This window comes from Hyalella azteca, unplaced genomic scaffold (assembly GCF_000764305.2).
Source record: "Hyalella azteca isolate HAZT.00-mixed unplaced genomic scaffold, Hazt_2.0.2 contig12774, whole genome shotgun sequence".
Lineage (NCBI taxonomy): Eukaryota > Metazoa > Arthropoda > Malacostraca > Amphipoda > Hyalellidae > Hyalella > Hyalella azteca.
The window spans coordinates 103190-122051 of NW_025942721.1; the positions used below are offsets into that span (position 1 = coordinate 103190).

At 41.6% G+C, this 18862-nt stretch overlaps 2 protein-coding genes across 2 annotated transcripts in view; one reads left to right on the forward strand and one right to left on the reverse strand.

Moving 5' to 3' along the window:
- Positions 1 to 2497: 2497 nt before the first annotated feature.
- LOC108675047 (hydroxysteroid dehydrogenase-like protein 2) lies at positions 2498 to 5735 on the reverse strand. Its single transcript, XM_018163031.2, has 6 exons — positions 5517 to 5735; positions 4852 to 5015; positions 4233 to 4446; positions 3845 to 4050; positions 3108 to 3641; positions 2498 to 2971 (listed from the first exon to the last, which is right to left on the reverse strand). The coding sequence occupies exons 1-6, from the start codon at positions 5531 to 5533 to the stop codon at positions 2844 to 2846; spliced, it is 1263 nt and encodes a 420-aa protein (XP_018018520.1). The 5' UTR covers positions 5534 to 5735; the 3' UTR covers positions 2498 to 2843.
- An 11728-nt stretch (positions 5736 to 17463) lies between these two features.
- Positions 17464 to 18862, forward strand: part of LOC108675030 — a 154261-nt gene continuing 152862 nt past the window's right edge. Inside the window, exon 1 of the mRNA XM_047883381.1 lies at positions 17464 to 17966. Within this exon, the coding sequence (XP_047739337.1) occupies positions 17571 to 17966 (396 nt within the window). The 5' untranslated portion in view covers positions 17464 to 17570. The remainder of the gene's footprint in view (positions 17967 to 18862) is intronic.

Here is an 18862-nt window from a genome sequence, read left to right on the forward strand (position 1 = left end):
CCTTCTAAAATGTTTGGTGTGTTCCCACTTTATATTATCAGATATTTATTTTGAATGCAGTAAATTCATTGCATTTCACTCCGTTCCAATGCTCGATCTTCCTTACCAGGTTTCCTCGTGACTTGCTATGGTTTGATGTAGGCGTGAAAAGATATGATTTTGGTGCAAGTTGTTTTTTTCTTGTTGTTTGGTTGTGAGTGTGTTTAATAATTAATCTTTCCGGTTCTTTTGTGCTAGAATATTTTGTATGTATTATTGTCCAGCCTCATGTTTTTTCTCTTCATGTTTGTTTTCAGGTTTATTGCACCAAAAGTTTTCCCACAAAAATCCCGTCTTACTGGACTTGAAATTGACCCGAAATGTATTTACTGTAGTGAGCTGGCAATTGTTTCGTTTTGACCAATTCCGAAGCTCATCTCAACATTTCCAATCTTTTGATACTAATTATGTGCATTGATGAGCGTGATTTGTGCTAAAAATTTATGCCTAAAAACACGTACAAAATATATCCTGCTAGTATAACTGAATTTTTTCAGCTTGACCTAAATTGGCAACGAAATAAACTAAATTGCTTCTAGAGCTGATGTGCCATGCGTGTACGTTTAGTGTTTCTCACTGAGAAATGCTACGTATAATGTTCCTGCAAGTCATTTCTAAAGTGTTGGAAGGATCTGATTATTGTGCAATAAATGTATCTTTTTAACGTATTTTCTTTCTCTGAGCTTCTACAAGCCATCAGTGTACCGCGGCTGGCTCGTGTTGTAGGTATGCAGATGGCGGCGTCTTCACATCTCTGATGCCTAGTTAGGCTATCACTAGTGGCCTGAAGTTCTTAATTTCTGCTAACGAGGGGACCTAACTTTACGAATGACTTATTAGGTTATTGGAAAAATAAATTGGCCTTCGGCCCGTGTTAAGAATGATGATTCTCTAAAGAAAGCATGGGATTGAGGAATCGAAATTTTGCGGAATTTACGGACAGTTGTCCTTTAATTTTGAGTAAGTGAATATTGTGGGTTGGGGTTGAAGAGCCAAAGGTTTAGAGTTAAATGTGTAACTAATAACGATGGTGCCTGACAAGAGATAACTATAGCAAATTATCCTAAGGAGTTGTAAAGCGACAACTCTACTCCTAGCAACAGCAAAACAGTAATAGGCGGCAGCGATCAAGAATACAGCTCCGTGCCGTAAGTCTACAATCGAAAATTTCATGTCGTACGCGTACTGGACGCGACACTTCCCGCTTCTGTTGGCCCAATCGACAACTACCTACGAGCATATTTGGGTACAAGTGGTCAAGGAACATTTATTCTATGAAAAAAAGAAACAAATACGTAACATACTAAACGAACTCGAGCGGCTTCCAGGAGAAGTAATTTTCCAATCGGCCTCTCATAAATACAAAAATTAATTTCAGAGTTCTCGGTGACAATGGTTCTGAGGGTAGCACTTCTAACGAAGTGCTCGTCTTTACGGACTGCACCAGGCCCATGGGTCAATGCGGTCTATTGGTCGTTTTGTCACTGGTGAGAACTGTCATTTTAATACTTTACCATATAACCACCAAGAATAAAATTTCAGATCCAGGTAATATACAGACACAATAAGCATCCTAGATTGAGAGCGTACTACGAGTCAGCGAGACCCAACCAACTTCACACTTCGGTTCATCTTTCTATCCACGATCGAGCAAGCAGCGCCGCCAATGGGGCCATCCATGACTTTGTGTTCAAGGAAGTCGAATAGTACAGCGACTTGTGCACACCAAGCAGCTCGTCAATACGCAAAGAGACCCGAGGCTCAACTTGAAGTTCAAAAGCCTTTTTAGCGCATTTTCTCATTTATGGAAAAAATGCACTATTGTGCTCCCCATATCCGTCTGTCTGTCCGCCCGTGACCACGTTTTCGTCGACGAGAAAATGCGCTCTCTGTCACTCACTGCAGTGAGTACTGAGTTATATTTTTTATAGTTTAGTTTCCAGTTCCCTGGTAGTCTTCCTCGGTGCAGGAAACACATTCAAACTGGTTACCGTAACTCAATTAGTAGCTAACAATGCGATGATGATTTTGTGAAACAACGAAAATATAACTTCGATAGATTTTATATGAATGTTCTCCTTAGTTAAATATCATCGAAATTCCCGACCAACCAGTATAAAAGCTATCATATTAAAAACTGTCATGGATCGAATTCTTAAACTATGAAAACTAAATTGCTCCAACGAAGATCTCCAGATCCGAGCTCTTCCTATAACGTGATTAACATAAATTTCATACTCTAACTGAGACAGCCTGCGTTCCACCGGCATAATTTTCGCAAGAGAAAGAAACGACGGAAAGTTTCCAACAAATCGTAAATATGACGACTGCAGCCAGCGTGATCCTCTCGGGGCTATTTTATATTCGTTGAAAGGGGCCTTTGAGGATCCCGATGATTGATCATTTTGTCTTAAAAATGAAGGAAGCAAGTCCGTCGGCAGGCGTAATAAAAGATGTCTATTAGAAACATAACATTAGAAAAGAATACCAACGTTGATAAAAATGTGTACATATACTAATATAATAACCAATTGAACCGAGGACGAAAGAGCCTTTTATATCTAATAATGTTAGTATAGTTGTAACATGTTGTATCAGAACAAAAACACTCAATAATGAAGGGTTAAATAATAAGATAAATTTTTAACTAAACCTATCGCCAAAGCAAAAACCCGGATAAATATGGCCTTCAAAATTATCTTCCCAACACTGCTCTATATTTGTCGCAAAACAGACAATTCTCTTGGAAGAGAAAGCCTTTCATCTTAGTGGTTCTTGTATAATTATCATGTTGACGTGAGCAATCAAAGTTTCGATTTAATTTTGCCCATGAGGCCTTCCAGCTTCATGGCCTTACCGATGTCGCCCTTGAGCTTCATCTTCCCAGACATAACTGCGGCGGTAGGCTTCATACTTCCTGAGAACAGCTTGCCTGAAAATCAAAAAAGTTACTATAGTGATTCGATGTACAAATTTCCAAGTTCTTTCAAAATATCAACATGTACTTGACCATTAAGTGTAAGCGGTTGCGCTGCTGGTTCAAACAAGAACTATGTATACATACTAACCAAAAATATCGGCGTTGAGCGAGAAAGTAACATCTGCAGGTGATGGAGGGCTGCCTTCTCCGACGCCTCCACTTCCCTCCTTCAAATTAATCCACCAGTGAGTGGCATCTCCGCCAGGGACTGAAACGTGGAAGGCATAAATTGCTTTTGTTTTCTCAACGACCTCGCTAGTAATGATGGATGCGAGGCCATCAAAAGCTTTGGCAATTTCCCGAGTAACAGCTCCTGCTGCCTCTTCAGCCTTGGCGGCCGCTGGTTTTTCCTTGCCCTGGATTACGGACTGCGTTACCACTTCATCAAACTCGTCCAAAAAGAAGTCAGGCATGAGTTCTTCTTTAGGGTCATAAGCATAAGAATCAAAGTTCGTGATTCCTTCTTCTTTCAAGATTACGTCGTCTATGCAAAAATTGCCAGTGAATGTCTTGGAGTCACGAGTCAATAAAGCGTAGCCAGCATCTGCCATGATGTCTGGCTTGCGGCACTTGGCCGCTATGCCCTCACCACCAAGCATCTCCATTGCCGCCGTGTGAATTGCTGCCGGAAGATCACTCAAATTAAATTCGTATTTCTTGAGTTAGATTCAAAATTAATAAAAAAGAATTTTTGCGATAACAAAAACTATCATAGGACTGAGTGAAAACCTACCTTCTGATTCAGAGTTGGTAGTCAAAATTTTTGCTAGTCAAGGAAAGAATAAATTACAAGTCTTTGTTGTTACACTTGAATGGTATAGCTACCTGTTCTTGGCCAGAGAGCATTGACAGCAACGCCCTTGTCCTTGAACTCCTCCGCCATTGCTAAGACGCACATGCTCATGCCGTACTTGGCCATGGTGTACGCCACGTGATCTTTGAACCAGCGTGGGCTCATATTCAGAGGGGGGGAGATGTTCAGGATGTGTGGGTTTTTTCCTTTAATAAGATGTGGGAGACAAGTTTTCGATCTGCAGTAGAGAAAATAAATCATCTTTTGAGAGATGAAACAAAAAACTTTAGGAAGAAAGTTCTCTCCATGACCCATAAGCTTAATTTATTGTAAAATGAAAAAAAAATTAACAAATAATTGGCACTTGAATTATACACTTTACAAGACCGGATGCATTCAACAGAACGAAAGCAGACAGACACTAGATAGGTTCCTCTGGTGTTGATTTGATGCATGAGATCGTATTTCTTCATTGAGGTCTGCAATGTTCCGGTGAGTGAAATTGCACTGGCATTATTGATGAGCACATCAATGCCCCCAAACTGCTGCACGGCTGCTTCCACGCATGCCGTCACTGAAGCTTCATCGCGAACATCCACAACAAATGGCAAGGCTTTGCCCCCAGCGGACTCAACTGCAAATAAAGTTAAATATGAGATATTATATCTTCAATTAATTTACTAATGCAGGACGTAGTAGGAGCTCGTTACTACAAGAATGTTCTAGCTCAGCAAACTAACACTCATAGTTATGCTAACACTCTTTCACCCTCATTTATAAAGTACAAATTGCATCAAATAGGCAAGGATGAGAAGAATTGTATGAAAAGCAATCGGAGGCTGAAAATTTTTAATTAACGCTGCAAAGATTAATTTATGCAGGCATTTCAATTATAGAAAAGCACCTTGAGTCATTGTAAATGCAGCCTAAGACTTTTACATTATTTTGAGCAAACTTTGAAAATCATCTATATCACAGAGTTAAAGATGAAGCACATTAAACATGCCTGCTTTGAATAGTCAAGAGGGCAACAACTAACTTTCCTGAGCCGCTGTGTAGATTGTGCCGGGCAGTTTAGGGTGAGGCTCGGCTGTCTTGGCTGCTACAACAATGTTGGCGCCATCTTTAGCTGCTTTCAAAGCAATAGCTTTGCCAATGCCTCTGCTGGCCCCTGTGATGAGAATTGTGCGTCCTGCAAGCTTTCTGCAAGTAAAATAAAATGAAGAACGCCTGAGGGACCTGAATTGTTTGTAGATTGGGCTTGTACAGCCTCACAATTTCTGGAACTCCTTTGCATTACAAAAGACTGTACAAGATAATAGATGTATTAGTGAGTGGGTATATCTTTCAAGGACAAGACTGCTCCAAAAAATATGTAAAAAAGGATCAATTATACTCGCTAGTAAAAGTATACCATTTGTTCAAACCTTACCACATTTGTACAAGTTTTACTATATGATGTACCTAGATATCACTTAAACCTTGTAAGATACAACACAGAAAATGTCTTTAATTATGTCAGGGTACCTGAGCCAGCTCATCTCATGAGTATTCATTGTACAAGAAAATTATTATTAGAATTCCCTTATTAATGTAGTTCAATTATTTCAAGAGTTCTATTATTGTTAGAATTAAATTATTTTCAGAATTTTTTAATTATTAGAGTTCTAATATTGTTAAGAGTTCACTTAAGACAAAGCATACCCTGTGTTGGCAAGCATTTTTCGTTCACTGGTTTGTTCTGCCTTGATGATGGAAAGAACACCAGAAGAGAGAAATAATTCTGGAAAGTTTTTCTTTGCACAAGGTTACTGTGATTCAGAGTCTCAGAAGGAATTGACTTTTACACTTTATTTACTGCAGTCCACTGCACTTTTTGGATTACACTGAGTTTAAACATAAAATGAAGACCTGAAAACATGAAACAGTTATGCATGAAAATATAATTAGGGATCAGTAGCTTTTCATCTTTTTAATTGATTTTATACAAAATTAAATGTTCAATTTTCTCAGCTGTGAAAAAAATTGGATAGCATGAATCTAATACAACAATTTAGCCATGCAGTCACCTATGCCTACATGAATCCAATTCAAGGTGACTGCTTGGATTCATTGGGAGGTGTTGTGTTATGAACTTTCATAACAGAGTACAACCAATGCTGAATTTTTCATCAATAATTATTCCATTCTATGCCTGCATGAATTTCATCATTAATCATATCATTTCATACCTGTATGGATTTAATAATTTTTCTCAAAAACTCACATCACTCTTTATTTAATATTGAAAATATCAGACAGAATTGTCTAGAAACTGCAGGAAAAAAAAACGTTGCTTTATGGGTGCTGGTGAAAATGCAACATTTTACACCATTTTTGCACAGGAAACAGGAAATTGGGATTTGACCCACAGCACAGTTTAGCTCATAAAATGGCTGGCAATGATAGGAGCATATTATTAGTTATTAATGAATAACATTTTCATGAGAAGAATGTGCAGATGCAAATATTGTATGAAACAATTCACAAACATAAAGGAAAATTATACTTCATCCCAAGTTAGTTCCTAGTGCTAGTCCTAAAAGGAAGCCATATACTGCCCCATATGAGTCATATAAATAGGCTAGTAGGCTACTGAGGAGCCAACCAGTGATAGCTGCCAAGTAGAAAAAATAGAACTCATGTGGGCTTTAATTTGAAATATTGAAAGTTAGAAACTAATTTGCACATAAATCAGTTATCTTAATATGCAGTCAAAGTACCTGAGATTGCTAATGTGAAATTAAATACTGGCTCCATAATTAATGCAAAAAATTACTCAGCTTGTGTCACACATACCATTTATGGTAAATGCTCAATGAAGAAGTAAATATGTGAATGGTGTTAATATATCAGAGGTATAGTTGTGAGTAGTTCAAATTTTAGATCTGTTGACTCAAGAAAGAATGACACCGGTCCACCTGTCATTCATAATACCTACCTACCAAATTCACGCTTGCCGGCCAGTAAGAAAATATTCGATTAATTTTTTTTTATAGTTGGGGTTAAGACTTGTGGCGACAAATGCGCCCACCAGCCTGTTCTCTGTCAGAAAGAGAAAGCAAAGCAGCAGACTCGAAGCTCTGCTAAACTAGGATGCTGCCTCCAACACACTATGGACCAATGCAGTCCACACTTGCTGAGCCTCACAGCCAAAAGCTGCTTGTGCCCAGAGATGATCCTGTTGCAAGGTAGATATTCTGGCAAGTTACAAGTTTTTTATATATTTACATGCATAAATCACTCTCCGTCATAGTAGATTCACCATGCCAGTCTGCAATAAAAATTGTGATAGATAAGAAAATACTAAATGGCGTTGTGCTGCAGGGATCTCAGCTCCTAAGGCTGTGTTCAGGTTCCAAGGGACACCAATGTTAGCCAATGCGGAAGTAAAGGCTGCTCTAGGACCTGCAAATCTAACACAATCAAGCATGAAATGCGAGATGGTGTCCTCCTTGTGACAAACAGAGCAGGTTGAGTCCTGTGCCATCCCAAAGCGCGCCCGGTGTGCACCAACGCCCGCATGTCCAAGGCGCAGACGGGCCACTGCACACTGCATTCTCCGACTGAGGCAGCTGTAGTCAATGTGATCAATAGAGTTTTCAAGTGTTAGTCGAAAATGGCCACTGCCAGTCTCTGCAACCTTTCTGCTCCAGTGTTCCTTCCATTGGGCGAGGAATGATTGTTTCAATTGGCACATTAACTCCTCAAAGCACAAGACAGAACGAGAAGATCTGTCAGTGCTATGAGAGAGGTTAGCAACCCTGTCAGCAATCTCATTGCTTCTCACTCCACTGTGGCTCTTCACCCAGCAGAGGGAGACTGAAGTTAGACCTTTCTGTAAAAGCAGCATGTGAATTCTAAAGACTATTGAAGCATAAGTGGGGCGACAAGTGTTCCTGATAAAGTACAAGGAGGATTTTGAGTCTGTAAATATAACCACTGGACGGCTTTGAAGATCTCCACGACTTAGGACTAATTCCAGTGCCTTGTAGATGGCAAACAACTCTGCACCCATTATTGTGTGGGTTGGTGACAGTAGCCACCCTGTAGCCAGTGACAGTGAGGGAACATATACACCAGCTGAAACTGAGCCCTCAGCTGAGCGTGAACCATGTCACCCCCAGGCAAGCCAACTTGTATAGGAGGCCTTGGTGCCACACCCTGTCAAATGCTCCCTGAAGGTCAAGGTACACCACAATACAGTACTCTTGTTGCTTCATGGACCTTACTATTTCATTCTTCAAAAGGTGTAAAGCATTGATTGTGCTGCGTCCTCGTCGGAAACCAAATTGCAGTTGAGGGAGAAGAAGATTGCTCTCCAAGAAGTGCTCAAGGCGGCGTAGCACCAGGCGTTCCATCAATTTCCCAAGGCATGGGAGAAGGGTAATAGGCCTGTAGCTCGTCACTACTGTCGGATCTTTGTCTGGCTTCAAGATGGGGCAGGTAATGCCCTGCTTCCATGTTTCTGGGACTGTCCCTGTGCACCAGTAGACATTAAACAGGGAGAATATTTCAATTTTGACAGTAGGTGGCAGCTTCTCAAGGAAGATGTTCATCACTCCATCATGACCTGGGGCAGTATTTTTGAGGTCCTGAAAAGCCAGGTCAAGCTCTTCCAAAATAAAAGGTTCAGAATTAAAAGTTCTCAGCTGCGATGGGCAAGTAACCACAGCCATTACATTCCCCGGAAAAGGCTTTGGATTGGAGAGGGGAGCCCAGTGCCGGCTAAATGCGGTGGCTTTTGAAAGGTCATCTGAGTTTGCTAAATTTTGCAGGGGTGGTGAGGGTACAAAAGGTAACGCTTTGCCTTTAATACTTCGGATTTTGCTCCAAGTAGTCTTGGTGGTTATGGTAGCTGACATTGAGCCAACAAATTCTTCCCAACTTGATTTCTGCTTCTGGAGTTTAATCCAGCATGCCTTGGCCTCTAGACGCTTATAATCTATCAAGTTTTCAGGTGCTGGGGAACGCAACAGTTTTGTTTTGGCTTTTCTACGTAGAGAAACTGCCCCCGAGCACTCTTCATCCCACCATGGGGTTGAGAAGTGATAATGACGCTTACCAGAGGACTGTGTAATGGCTGTCAAGGCAACTGCTGTGATGTTTCTTGTTATACGGGAGCACATTTCCTCTGCTGCTTCAGGTCCTGGGAACGACTGCTCTGACTCATATAAAATCCTGCGATAACTGGCCCAATCTGCAGAATAAAGCTTCCAACGAGTTGGTATATCCTCTGAGGCTCGGTCAACTTCTACTCCAACAGTAATGCGAACAGGGAAATGGTCACTTTCCATGTCTGTACCTCTGCTTAGAAAATAGCGGATATAGAGATCAGGTGACAGTATGAATAGATCCAAACAAGAAGTTGTGCCAGTTCTGTTATCAATGTATGTTGGGAATGAACCATCATTTGCTATGCACATATTCAAGTCATCCACAGCTCCCTCCAAAGACTGGCCAGCTTGATTTTGTCGTCCACGAGCATCCCAGGTCAAAGAGTGAGCATTGAAGTCTCCTGTAATTATGCATGGAAAGGCAAATTGCAAAAATGCAGATCTGAATTCCAGCTGTGAAATATTAGCACCTGGATTGTAAAAGTTGCCAATGTTGAGCATGCCAAGAGATAAGCAGACCTGCACACCCTGAAATTCAAGGCTCCCAGCACGAATACCAGTCACTGAGAGAGGGCTGGACATTATGTCACTGCGCACCAAAACAGCCAAGCCCCCCTGTGCTGCTCCAATTTGGTGACTCCAGTAACAGTGGTAGCCCACAAATCGGGGTTCTCTGGTTTTAAGCCAAGTCTCGCATTAACAGACAACATCTGGCTTCTGGGTATAAATGAAGAGCTTAAATTCTGTAAGTTTGCTTTGAAGTCCATGGCAATTAAATTGAATGATGGTTAGGTTCTGCTCTGATGTTTGCCACCACGATCGGCAGGAGTAGAGGACTGATTTTTTACCCTCTTTGCTGCCTCTGCATAAGTTAAACCTGTGGCTCTCAGCTTTTCTACAGCCCTGACATTTTCTACAGCCCTGGGGCAGTCTCGAGCACTTGCTGTATGGGGTCCACCGCAGTTTGCACAGCGGCGTGTGGTGCCTGCGCTTTCTGGGCATTCAGTCCTGTCACGTGGGCTGGCACAAAGGAGGCATCTCTTAGCTTCAGTACAACCTGAGGCAATATGTCCAAAGCCCTGACATCGAAAACATCTCATAGTATAGGGTACAAAAGGTCTAACAGGAAACCGCAAAAAATCTACATAAACTGCTTCTGGGTTTTTCTGCCCAGCAATTACCACTTTTACAGCAGCTGATTCCTCTCTTACACCCTGTTGTACACGAGGAAGCCTTATCATTTGCAGAATTTTGATGGATCCTGATTTTGCTGAGTTTAGCAGCTCTGATACATCTACAGATTGATAAACAGGACCAATGACTCCACTTACTGTGATGTGACTCAGGTTGGTAGCACTTCACTGGCCATTTTCCTATTTTGGACACTTGCAATAGTTGGTTCGTGTCAGCTGGGGAAATAGCATCAAACTCGATAGCTGCTAGGTTTCTTCTAGGGTTGGTGCACACCTTGAAGTTTGAAAATTTGCCATAAGCTGAATCTCTAATACCTTGAGCAAGGTTCACAGGATTTTGTAGAAAAGTTGCTGAGTTTGAGCCGATTGGTTTAATAACAATAGTGCAACCTCTTCCCTGACTCATGAGCGTGGCATTCATTGCAATTGCCTGAGTGACGCGTTTATGACGTCTTGCCCCAACAAATTCCACACTTGCACTATGGTGATGACCTGCAGTCTCATCAAAAGATTGCTCACTGCCAGTAACCGTATTAATCACGTCTGCTGTCACTGTCATCCCACTTTCTTTGGGGTGCTCAGGGGCAATTTATTTTGCCAAGTTAAATGCTTTCGCATCCTCACCATCATTGGCTAAGCCAATGATATCACCTTCAGCTTCATGTGCAACGGTGCACGCTTCTTGCAGGTTGCAGCCTGCAACTGTCACTTTATCTGTGCTGGCAAGATCAATGTCAGGGGGGATATTTGCAAGAGAATCCACAAGGTGTGCAGACTGATGTTCAGCAATCAGCATCGTGATCATAGGAACTGCTCAAGTTAATGGATGAGGAGGTCAGCCCTGCCGCATCTGCCATAGTGGGAATGGGAAGCGTCTAGGCCTCTGCCCTCTGCCTCTAGGAGTGGCACTTTTAAATTCAATAACAATAACTCAATAAGTTTAACAACAATGAAAAGAGAGGAAAAAGAAATAAGAGAAATAAAATGATTTAGAAATGAATATTAGAAAAATAATAAAAATAAATAAATAAAACAAATAAAATAGTAAATAACTAGACTACAAAAAAAAAACTGGCAAACCTTTGTGGGAGAAAGCCAGTTGGGTTTTTCTAAAGAAAAGAAAATTAATTTATGATGGATTACACAAAGATTTTATAACTTTAAGTTATGTAAGGACTTAAATTGCAAAATTAACCGGTTATTTCACGGAACGCTCTTCAAACACGTGCTTTCGCTTCCAACGCAACTGACTCTCTCCGCAAGTGGCTATTTGGTCTTCTATTTTTGATCCTGGAGATAACTTCTTCTTCTTCTTTAATCAAACTTTATGGGAGGCTGGGAGCCTCTGAAGACTAGTTCAATGTGGCCCCATGACAGGACAGTTTATAAAAAATTTAAGGAATATTATTTTCAGCTAGGAATTTAGTTGTTCTGAAGAGTTGTCCAATGTTTCTCGAAGGCTGAATGACTACAGAATGAGGCCGCCAAAGTGGAGACCACACTGGTGTGGAGAGTCCCACGCCAGGGCAGAGGGTCCCACTCCAGGGCAGAGAGCCCCACACCAGGGCAGAGAGCCCCACTCCAGGGCAGAGAGTCCCACACCAGGGCAGAGAGCCCCACTCCAGGGCAGAGAGCCCCACACCAGGGCAGAGAGTCCCACTCCATACTGAAATTATATGATATTAGAGCTGCGATATTTCAGACAAAAATAGGACTTTTCCAGACTAGCCTGGGGCACTAACCACTCACCTGGGGGCACTAACCACTCACCTGGGGGCACTAACCACTCACCTGGGGGCACTAACCACTCACCTGGGGGCACTAACCACTCACCTTGGACGCTGGGGGCACTAAACACTCACCTGGGGGCACTAACCAGTAACCACTCACCTGGGGCACTAGCTAAGCCACTAACCACTCACCTGGGGGCACCAACCACTCACCTGGGGGCATAGTGGCAAACCAGAGCTTTTTTGGAATAAGTTCATTTTTAATTTTCCCAAAACTCAAGATTTAAACCAATTTCTTAAGTATGATAATGCTGGTATCCATGATACTTTACTGGTCTAGTTCTACTTATAGGACTCAAAAATGAACTTGAGGGAGAGTCTAAAAAACTCTCTGCTTTGTCACTATGCCTGGGGCACTAACCACAAACCCAGGGGTACTAACCACACATGGAGGCATCTTAAAATCTTTGTAACGAAATTTGGCAGTAGATGTCGGGAGCATTTATAGGTGTTCAGGAGTTACACTCCACTTTAGCTGGTCGTACCATGGCATCCGCCGGCTCAACGCCTCGGAGCGGGACAGCAAGCCTTGAGCAAGGCATTTTAAAGTTCGAGAAAGATGGTTCCAGAAAGATGACGTAGCAGCCGGCCGAACCCGGCTACTGTCACGGGAGCACGAATAACCTCTTGCCTCAACGGTTAGAACAGAACTCTCAGAGCTAACTTCCTTACGGCCATCTTCTTCTTGTTTGATGATTACTGGAGCTTTGGAGACCCGTCCATGTAGCTCCACGTCTGCAGATGGATTCAGTTGTTACAGCAGTCCCACCAGTCACACAACTGCTCCACAATTCAGAGACTGCAGCAGTCCCAGCAACTGTGTGCACATGAAGAATGTCATTAGCTTAGAGCATCATAAACATTGTGTCAATTGGTCAGCTACAGCTCATAAAATTAGGGAGTTATATGTCAATATCATGTTCAGGGAAATATTTTGCAGTGGGTAGATCAAGGGACAACATGTTTCAAAATAAAATATCATTCTATATTATCAGGAGATGTTAGTGACTAGTTCATACTAAACAGAAGATGCCATCAAATTACCATAGCTAGGCCAAATTACCCAAGTTAGTAACTAGAGGATGCCCTACCTTGTGCCACATACGAGAAACCAGACTCTAGGTGATGGTCCAGCCTGGGTGGCGCAACCTGGAGCCTCTTTCAGCCAAATGTGGCTAGTGCAAACAGTATTTGATGCAAATAAATCAGATCCTTTCCTCTTCCGGGTGGTGTTCATGGAGGACAATGAACGGTCATCATTTTTCTCAGGAGGATTAGTGAAATCACTTTCGCAGAATTCCTCAAGTTGGGTGTTGGTTAACCCATGAGTATGACTTTGAGTAGTGTTTTCAGAAATGTCGCCAGGATCGATGAGATCGGCCGATTCTGAACACTGAACTGGTGCGGCCATGACACACACACACACTTGTTAAAGTAAACAGAGAGATTTTGAGCACGTCTTAATTCGTCAACGGCTGAATGCACTCTCCCAGAAAACGTGGCGAATAAAAGATCAATCGAATGCGACGGAAAATCGGGTGATTCGGTAATTTTGAGAGCCAAATCTGTTATAGAATATGACTATATATTACTAATAGAATGAAAATAGGATTTTTCTCATTATGTTGACTCTATGCGCTTGATGTGATGCGTCTGAAACTAATATACTCATTGTTTGTTTCTAAAACTTCAACGATATCTCCTGAAGCCTTTCAATCTCGTCTGGATTTACGAGTTCATCGTTTCTATCTTTAAAAAATCAAACACAGAAAATGCGGAGTGATGAAATTAGCTTAATCAATCTCTTGTTCAATGTATATAACAACTCCGCACTCAACTCAACATCAACTGTCAGCACTCGCTTGTTGTGCTTACGGTAGCTTATGGAAGTATTGAACGCGACAGCTTCGACTCTCATGCTTCTTTTATTATTCGCCAGTTGATTAAATTGCAAATAGTTTGGGGATTAATAAGAGTAAAATTTGATATTTTTACTATGCCAATGATGATAAAGAATGATTTGTAATTTTGAATCGATCAATCATATGTATGAAGGAGTTTGAGTTTGGGTTGCCATGCAGAATCTATCCGATCTCAGTTCGCACTCTCAGGGTGTTCGCAACAAATTAAACTTTCTGCTTGATCAGTCGTCAAGGATACAAAACGGATTTACACTAATTATCTACTTTACTTAGTTAAATTTTATCAAGAACTTAAAAGGGTAACCATTCTTCACAACATTTATTGGTTTATATCACTTCTGTCATTGTCTTCATATCGCGAATATTTATTCTGAACCGCAAGTAGAGCTCTTGACTGCATATCAGCTGCGAAAACACATTGGACACAAAAATTTAGAGGTCACAAACAAATTATAGTGAGACAAAAATATCCAAGCTAAGTTATACATACAATTCGATAAAAACATAGCTCATGGCAGGGTGGCCCAGTGGTTACAGTTCAGAGTACCAAGATACCAAGATTGGCGCTGGTTCGATCTCAGCTTTTTTTTTTTCTTAAAAGGCCTCCCACACTCACCATTCCAACAAAAAGAAAAGGAATTGATTTTATTAATTAAAAACAGGGAATGGTTTCATGTCAATGATCAGGGCCCCGACCTTGACGCCTCTGATGGTGGCCTACACCGACTCCGAGGGTCACTGAGCTGTGACGCGAGCGAGGCCCACATCGAACTTTTCTCTGACTGCTGTTAGGATGCTAGCTGCATTGCCTCTCTGCACGGCCAAACCAGCTTGCCATCAACACTTCTGGTCAGTCTTTCCATTCTTACAAACTTGCTCAAACCAGAGACTTGCACTCTCTTCTCCATTGCCCTGATGTCTGCTTCAACATCTACAGGTGATATCACCCCATAGGAGAATCTTGCCTGGTTAGGTTCTGCACAGGAAACTTTCCAAGGACCTAGTTGCGTCAGCTTAAGTAGGCTATCTATGGTCTCTCCATTACATTGGGCTAGTTGTATACTGTATAGCGACCAAACCTTTCCGCCGATTCACACGGACATCATCTAGTTGCAGGGATGAAAAAGGTGGAGATTCCAGTGCTGAGCAAAGCAGTTCAGGTGATGTTAGCATTTTCTTTGAGGCTTCATCAGCAGGGCGGATAAGTACCGGTAGAACATGTGCATTGGCATTGCCACTAGTTTGCACATCAATAGGTGACAAATCCTGTGTTACACCAGACTCTGATTCATCACAATCACCAGTCAAGGCAGACTCAGGGAGCTGGTTCTGCCTCAGATTCAGGAATGTAGATTGCACATTTGGGCGTTTTTTCATATCCGCTTTCTTTGAAGTCATTAAAAAGCTCTCATCATCAGATCCTTTCCTCTTCTGGCCCCTGGGTTGTGTTCATGGAGGATAATGAACGGTCATCTTTTTTCTCAGGACTCAGGAGGATTAGTGAAATCACTTTCACAGAATTCCTCGAGTTGGGTGTTGGTTAACCCATGCGTATGACTTTGAGTAGTGTTTTCAGGAATGGCGCCAGGATCGATGAGATCGGCCGATTCTGAACTGGTGCAGCCATGACACACACACACTTGTTAAAGTAAACAGAGAGATTTTGAGCACGTCGTAATTCGTCAACGGCTGAATGCACTCTCCGAGGAGGAATTGGACTCATCAGAGGAGTTGCAGCACAACGAGTGAGTGTAAGGCCCAACTTTCGGAGGGTTCCGAGCTCTAACAACAAAAGGAGTGTTACCATGAAGTCCCCTGTCGGAAAAACCCAGCATGTAGGGTACTTGATCCCCTGCAGGCGTGTGCAAATACCTTAATACCCATTTATTGAACAGATATGAAAATTGTATTAGCAGAGGTGCAATGAAGCTTTCAACTTGCAGACACTATAGGTGTAGTACGACGAGCTCCTTGAATGTATCGAAGGGCAGAGTTTTGTACAGTTTTAAGTTGTTTAAACATTGACTTTGGAATGTCCCATAAAATTGTTGAGCCATACTCCATCTTGCTTCGTATGAATGCCACATATATTCTGCGTAGTAGTTTCCGTGAGGCTCCCCACTTCTCTCAGGCTTAGTCTGCCTCTTCTGTGGAGTGTGGGAAACAAATACAATACCGTAGATAGCTAATCGCTAGTAAGGAAAATGCAAAAGTGCCTCATTACAGACATTATACCATATGCAAGATCGTCTATTCACTCTATTCTCAATTGTGCTTACTACGTAACGTCGTAAGTATAAGTGTGGAACCTGCGGTCGCGTTGGCAATTTAAGTATACGTTGCGTAAGCTGTAGGTGGTGAGCACGGAAACAGCACTAAAAATTACAAATTTTAATAATAATGTCGCATGATAATCTTCTGTGGCCCAGTGGTTAAAGTTCAGAGTACCAAGATTGGCACAGAGAGGCGCGGGTTCGATCCCAGCTCTGTGCGCCAGTTCTGGTCAGAATCGGCGAGGAGGCCGGGCGGTTAAGCACAGCAGAATTGTAGCAGTGAGTTGCGAGTTCGAGACCGCAAAATGTTGTGAATGTTCTGCGATGTTAAGAATCGGCGACAGGCCTACGGCCTAATAACGCTGAAACCGCTATTATTATTATTATTATTATTGTCATTATGCTGGCATTTCGGTTGCTACTTTGTCCGACATAATTAAAATTTGAAACCTTATTGATTGGCAGCACGTAGGCTAACCCAAAATTTAATGAACGATCGCTTTCTAATATGAACGAAATTAAATCTTATCACCATTACTTTCTGTTGTTAGCAGTCGAAATTATCTAATAATTGAAACAAAGCCAACCCCGTGTAGAGGTTAAGCTGAGTGATTGATGGTATCTGAAGTAGGATTCAAACTATTTTAATTAATATGCACCTAAACTCTTTTTAGAAATGCTCGTATCAGAAGTTAAAGGCTGACTATTTCAAGATTTATAAATAATCGTGGAATTTGAAATAGCAGACATCTTGTGCTTCCCCTGTTCAAAGTTCAACAATGCAGACTACGGCAGTCTATTGTAGTTATCTATCCCAGTGCAATATAAAATTTATTTAAAATGTGTTCTTTTGATTAGTTTTATTCATCAAAACTTTGCATCAATTCGTGATATTGCATTGCTTAAGCAGTAGATATCATTCATGTATTTGCAGACAGCTTTTACAACAAATGAATAGACCTTATTTGTTGCTTAGACCAGCATTCATTCATAGGCTCTAGAGGGAATGACCTAGCACGTCGCTGTGCCATATAAGGTATAGTGTGTTTCCTAATATGGCAAATGGAGACTACACACACCTGGAAAGGAGTGTTTCAAACCAAATGGTTAGGACATTTATTACCGTTAGCGTCATCATGATCGTACATACTGATAAATTCAAGGCAGGGTAAATATATTCCGTAATTTACGGAAAGCTTTTTGATTTGTTTGGAAGACAATTATTTTTGTACTAGTTCATCGGCGGAGGTTTGTCGCCGTTAGTTGTTCGTGGGCGATCAGCTGAGTGCTTCTTTTCACTGCCAGTAGTGTGTTGACTACAGCTGTGAGTGGAGGTGTGCTGTTCACTCTGGTGTAGTCTCCCTCCTGCTGCTGTGTGCGTGTTGTCATGTGCAGTGTTCGTTAGGCATCTGATAGTAATCAATATGCAAAGCCAAAATCATACTACGTTGGATGATAAATTCCCAATGAATTTTGGGAGTTTCGATCCTGATAATCTATTTTCAACTCACATGGGGAATATGGGCGTCGGCATGAAACGTTCCGCCCACGAAGCTGGGCTTGACAGAGAAGCTATGGGATTGTCCTCTGATGATGATACTGATTTTATGAAGAAAGAAGGTGGCTTAAATGCATCGTCTAGTGCAAGAGAAAATATGATTCATCAACAAACGTCCTTAGACCAACCTCAACAGAAGCAAAATTTGTTGCCAAACGGAAAGAAAACAAAAGGCAGAGTCAAGATAAAGATGGAGTTCATAGATAATAAGTTGAGAAGATACACTACGTTCTCAAAGAGGAAAACGGGAATAATGAAAAAAGTAAGTTATGGATGTATTTTTATGTTCATTTGTTATTCAGCACATAATCGTTTGTCAGTTGGTACTTGGTAAGTTTTCGGCGTGCCGACTGTGGCGCCGCAGTCCGCCTGTCGCGACGCAATGTAGTTGGCTGCCAGCTCGCCTGCCATGATATACACATGTTTGTGTCTTTCGTCTTATGCTGCGCTGCGCACTTTTCTGCACACTTTCGCTCATCTAAGATCATTGCTTGAGATATAATTATTTTGTTTTATCTGTATCATAAAAGTTTAACGAGAAGTTTTCATGGGAAACGTATTGATGTCACCATGTGTTTGACGGACTAGCATGTGCAGCACCTGCCGCTCTCGAGGCTTCAGCCGCTGGAGGCTCTACTCTCGTTACCGCAACGCCATTCCGGCCGGCATCGGTCACTATGCTAATTATTGAGGTGATAACTTCTCGATAATTGCGGAATAGCATGCGACAAGAACGCACGCATGAGATATGCCAAGGTGCTGATAGTTGCGTGAGTTAAATATTCTCTATACTATAGTCGACGCGGTACTCGAGCAATCGGTACATTTTTTAAGTTTGTACTGATTTACTTACTTTACTTACATAATTATTAATTAGTACACCAGGTAGTTTTTGATAACGGCAGAGGATCGCGACCTATGATAAAACTTGATGTAATACCTGGATTCGTTATTGTAAAGAACAACACCGTTAATTGACGGCATCATGCTTCATAATGAGTGAGGATTGCTTCACGGACTCGGTTTCCTATGAAATTGTGGCGACGTAACCAATTTTATCCAATATCATCATGTTATCATCAATGCTAGTTGCCAAGTATTAGACTTGTTAAAATATGGTATTGAATTAGCAAGTATCCAAGCTTCAAATAGTTATAT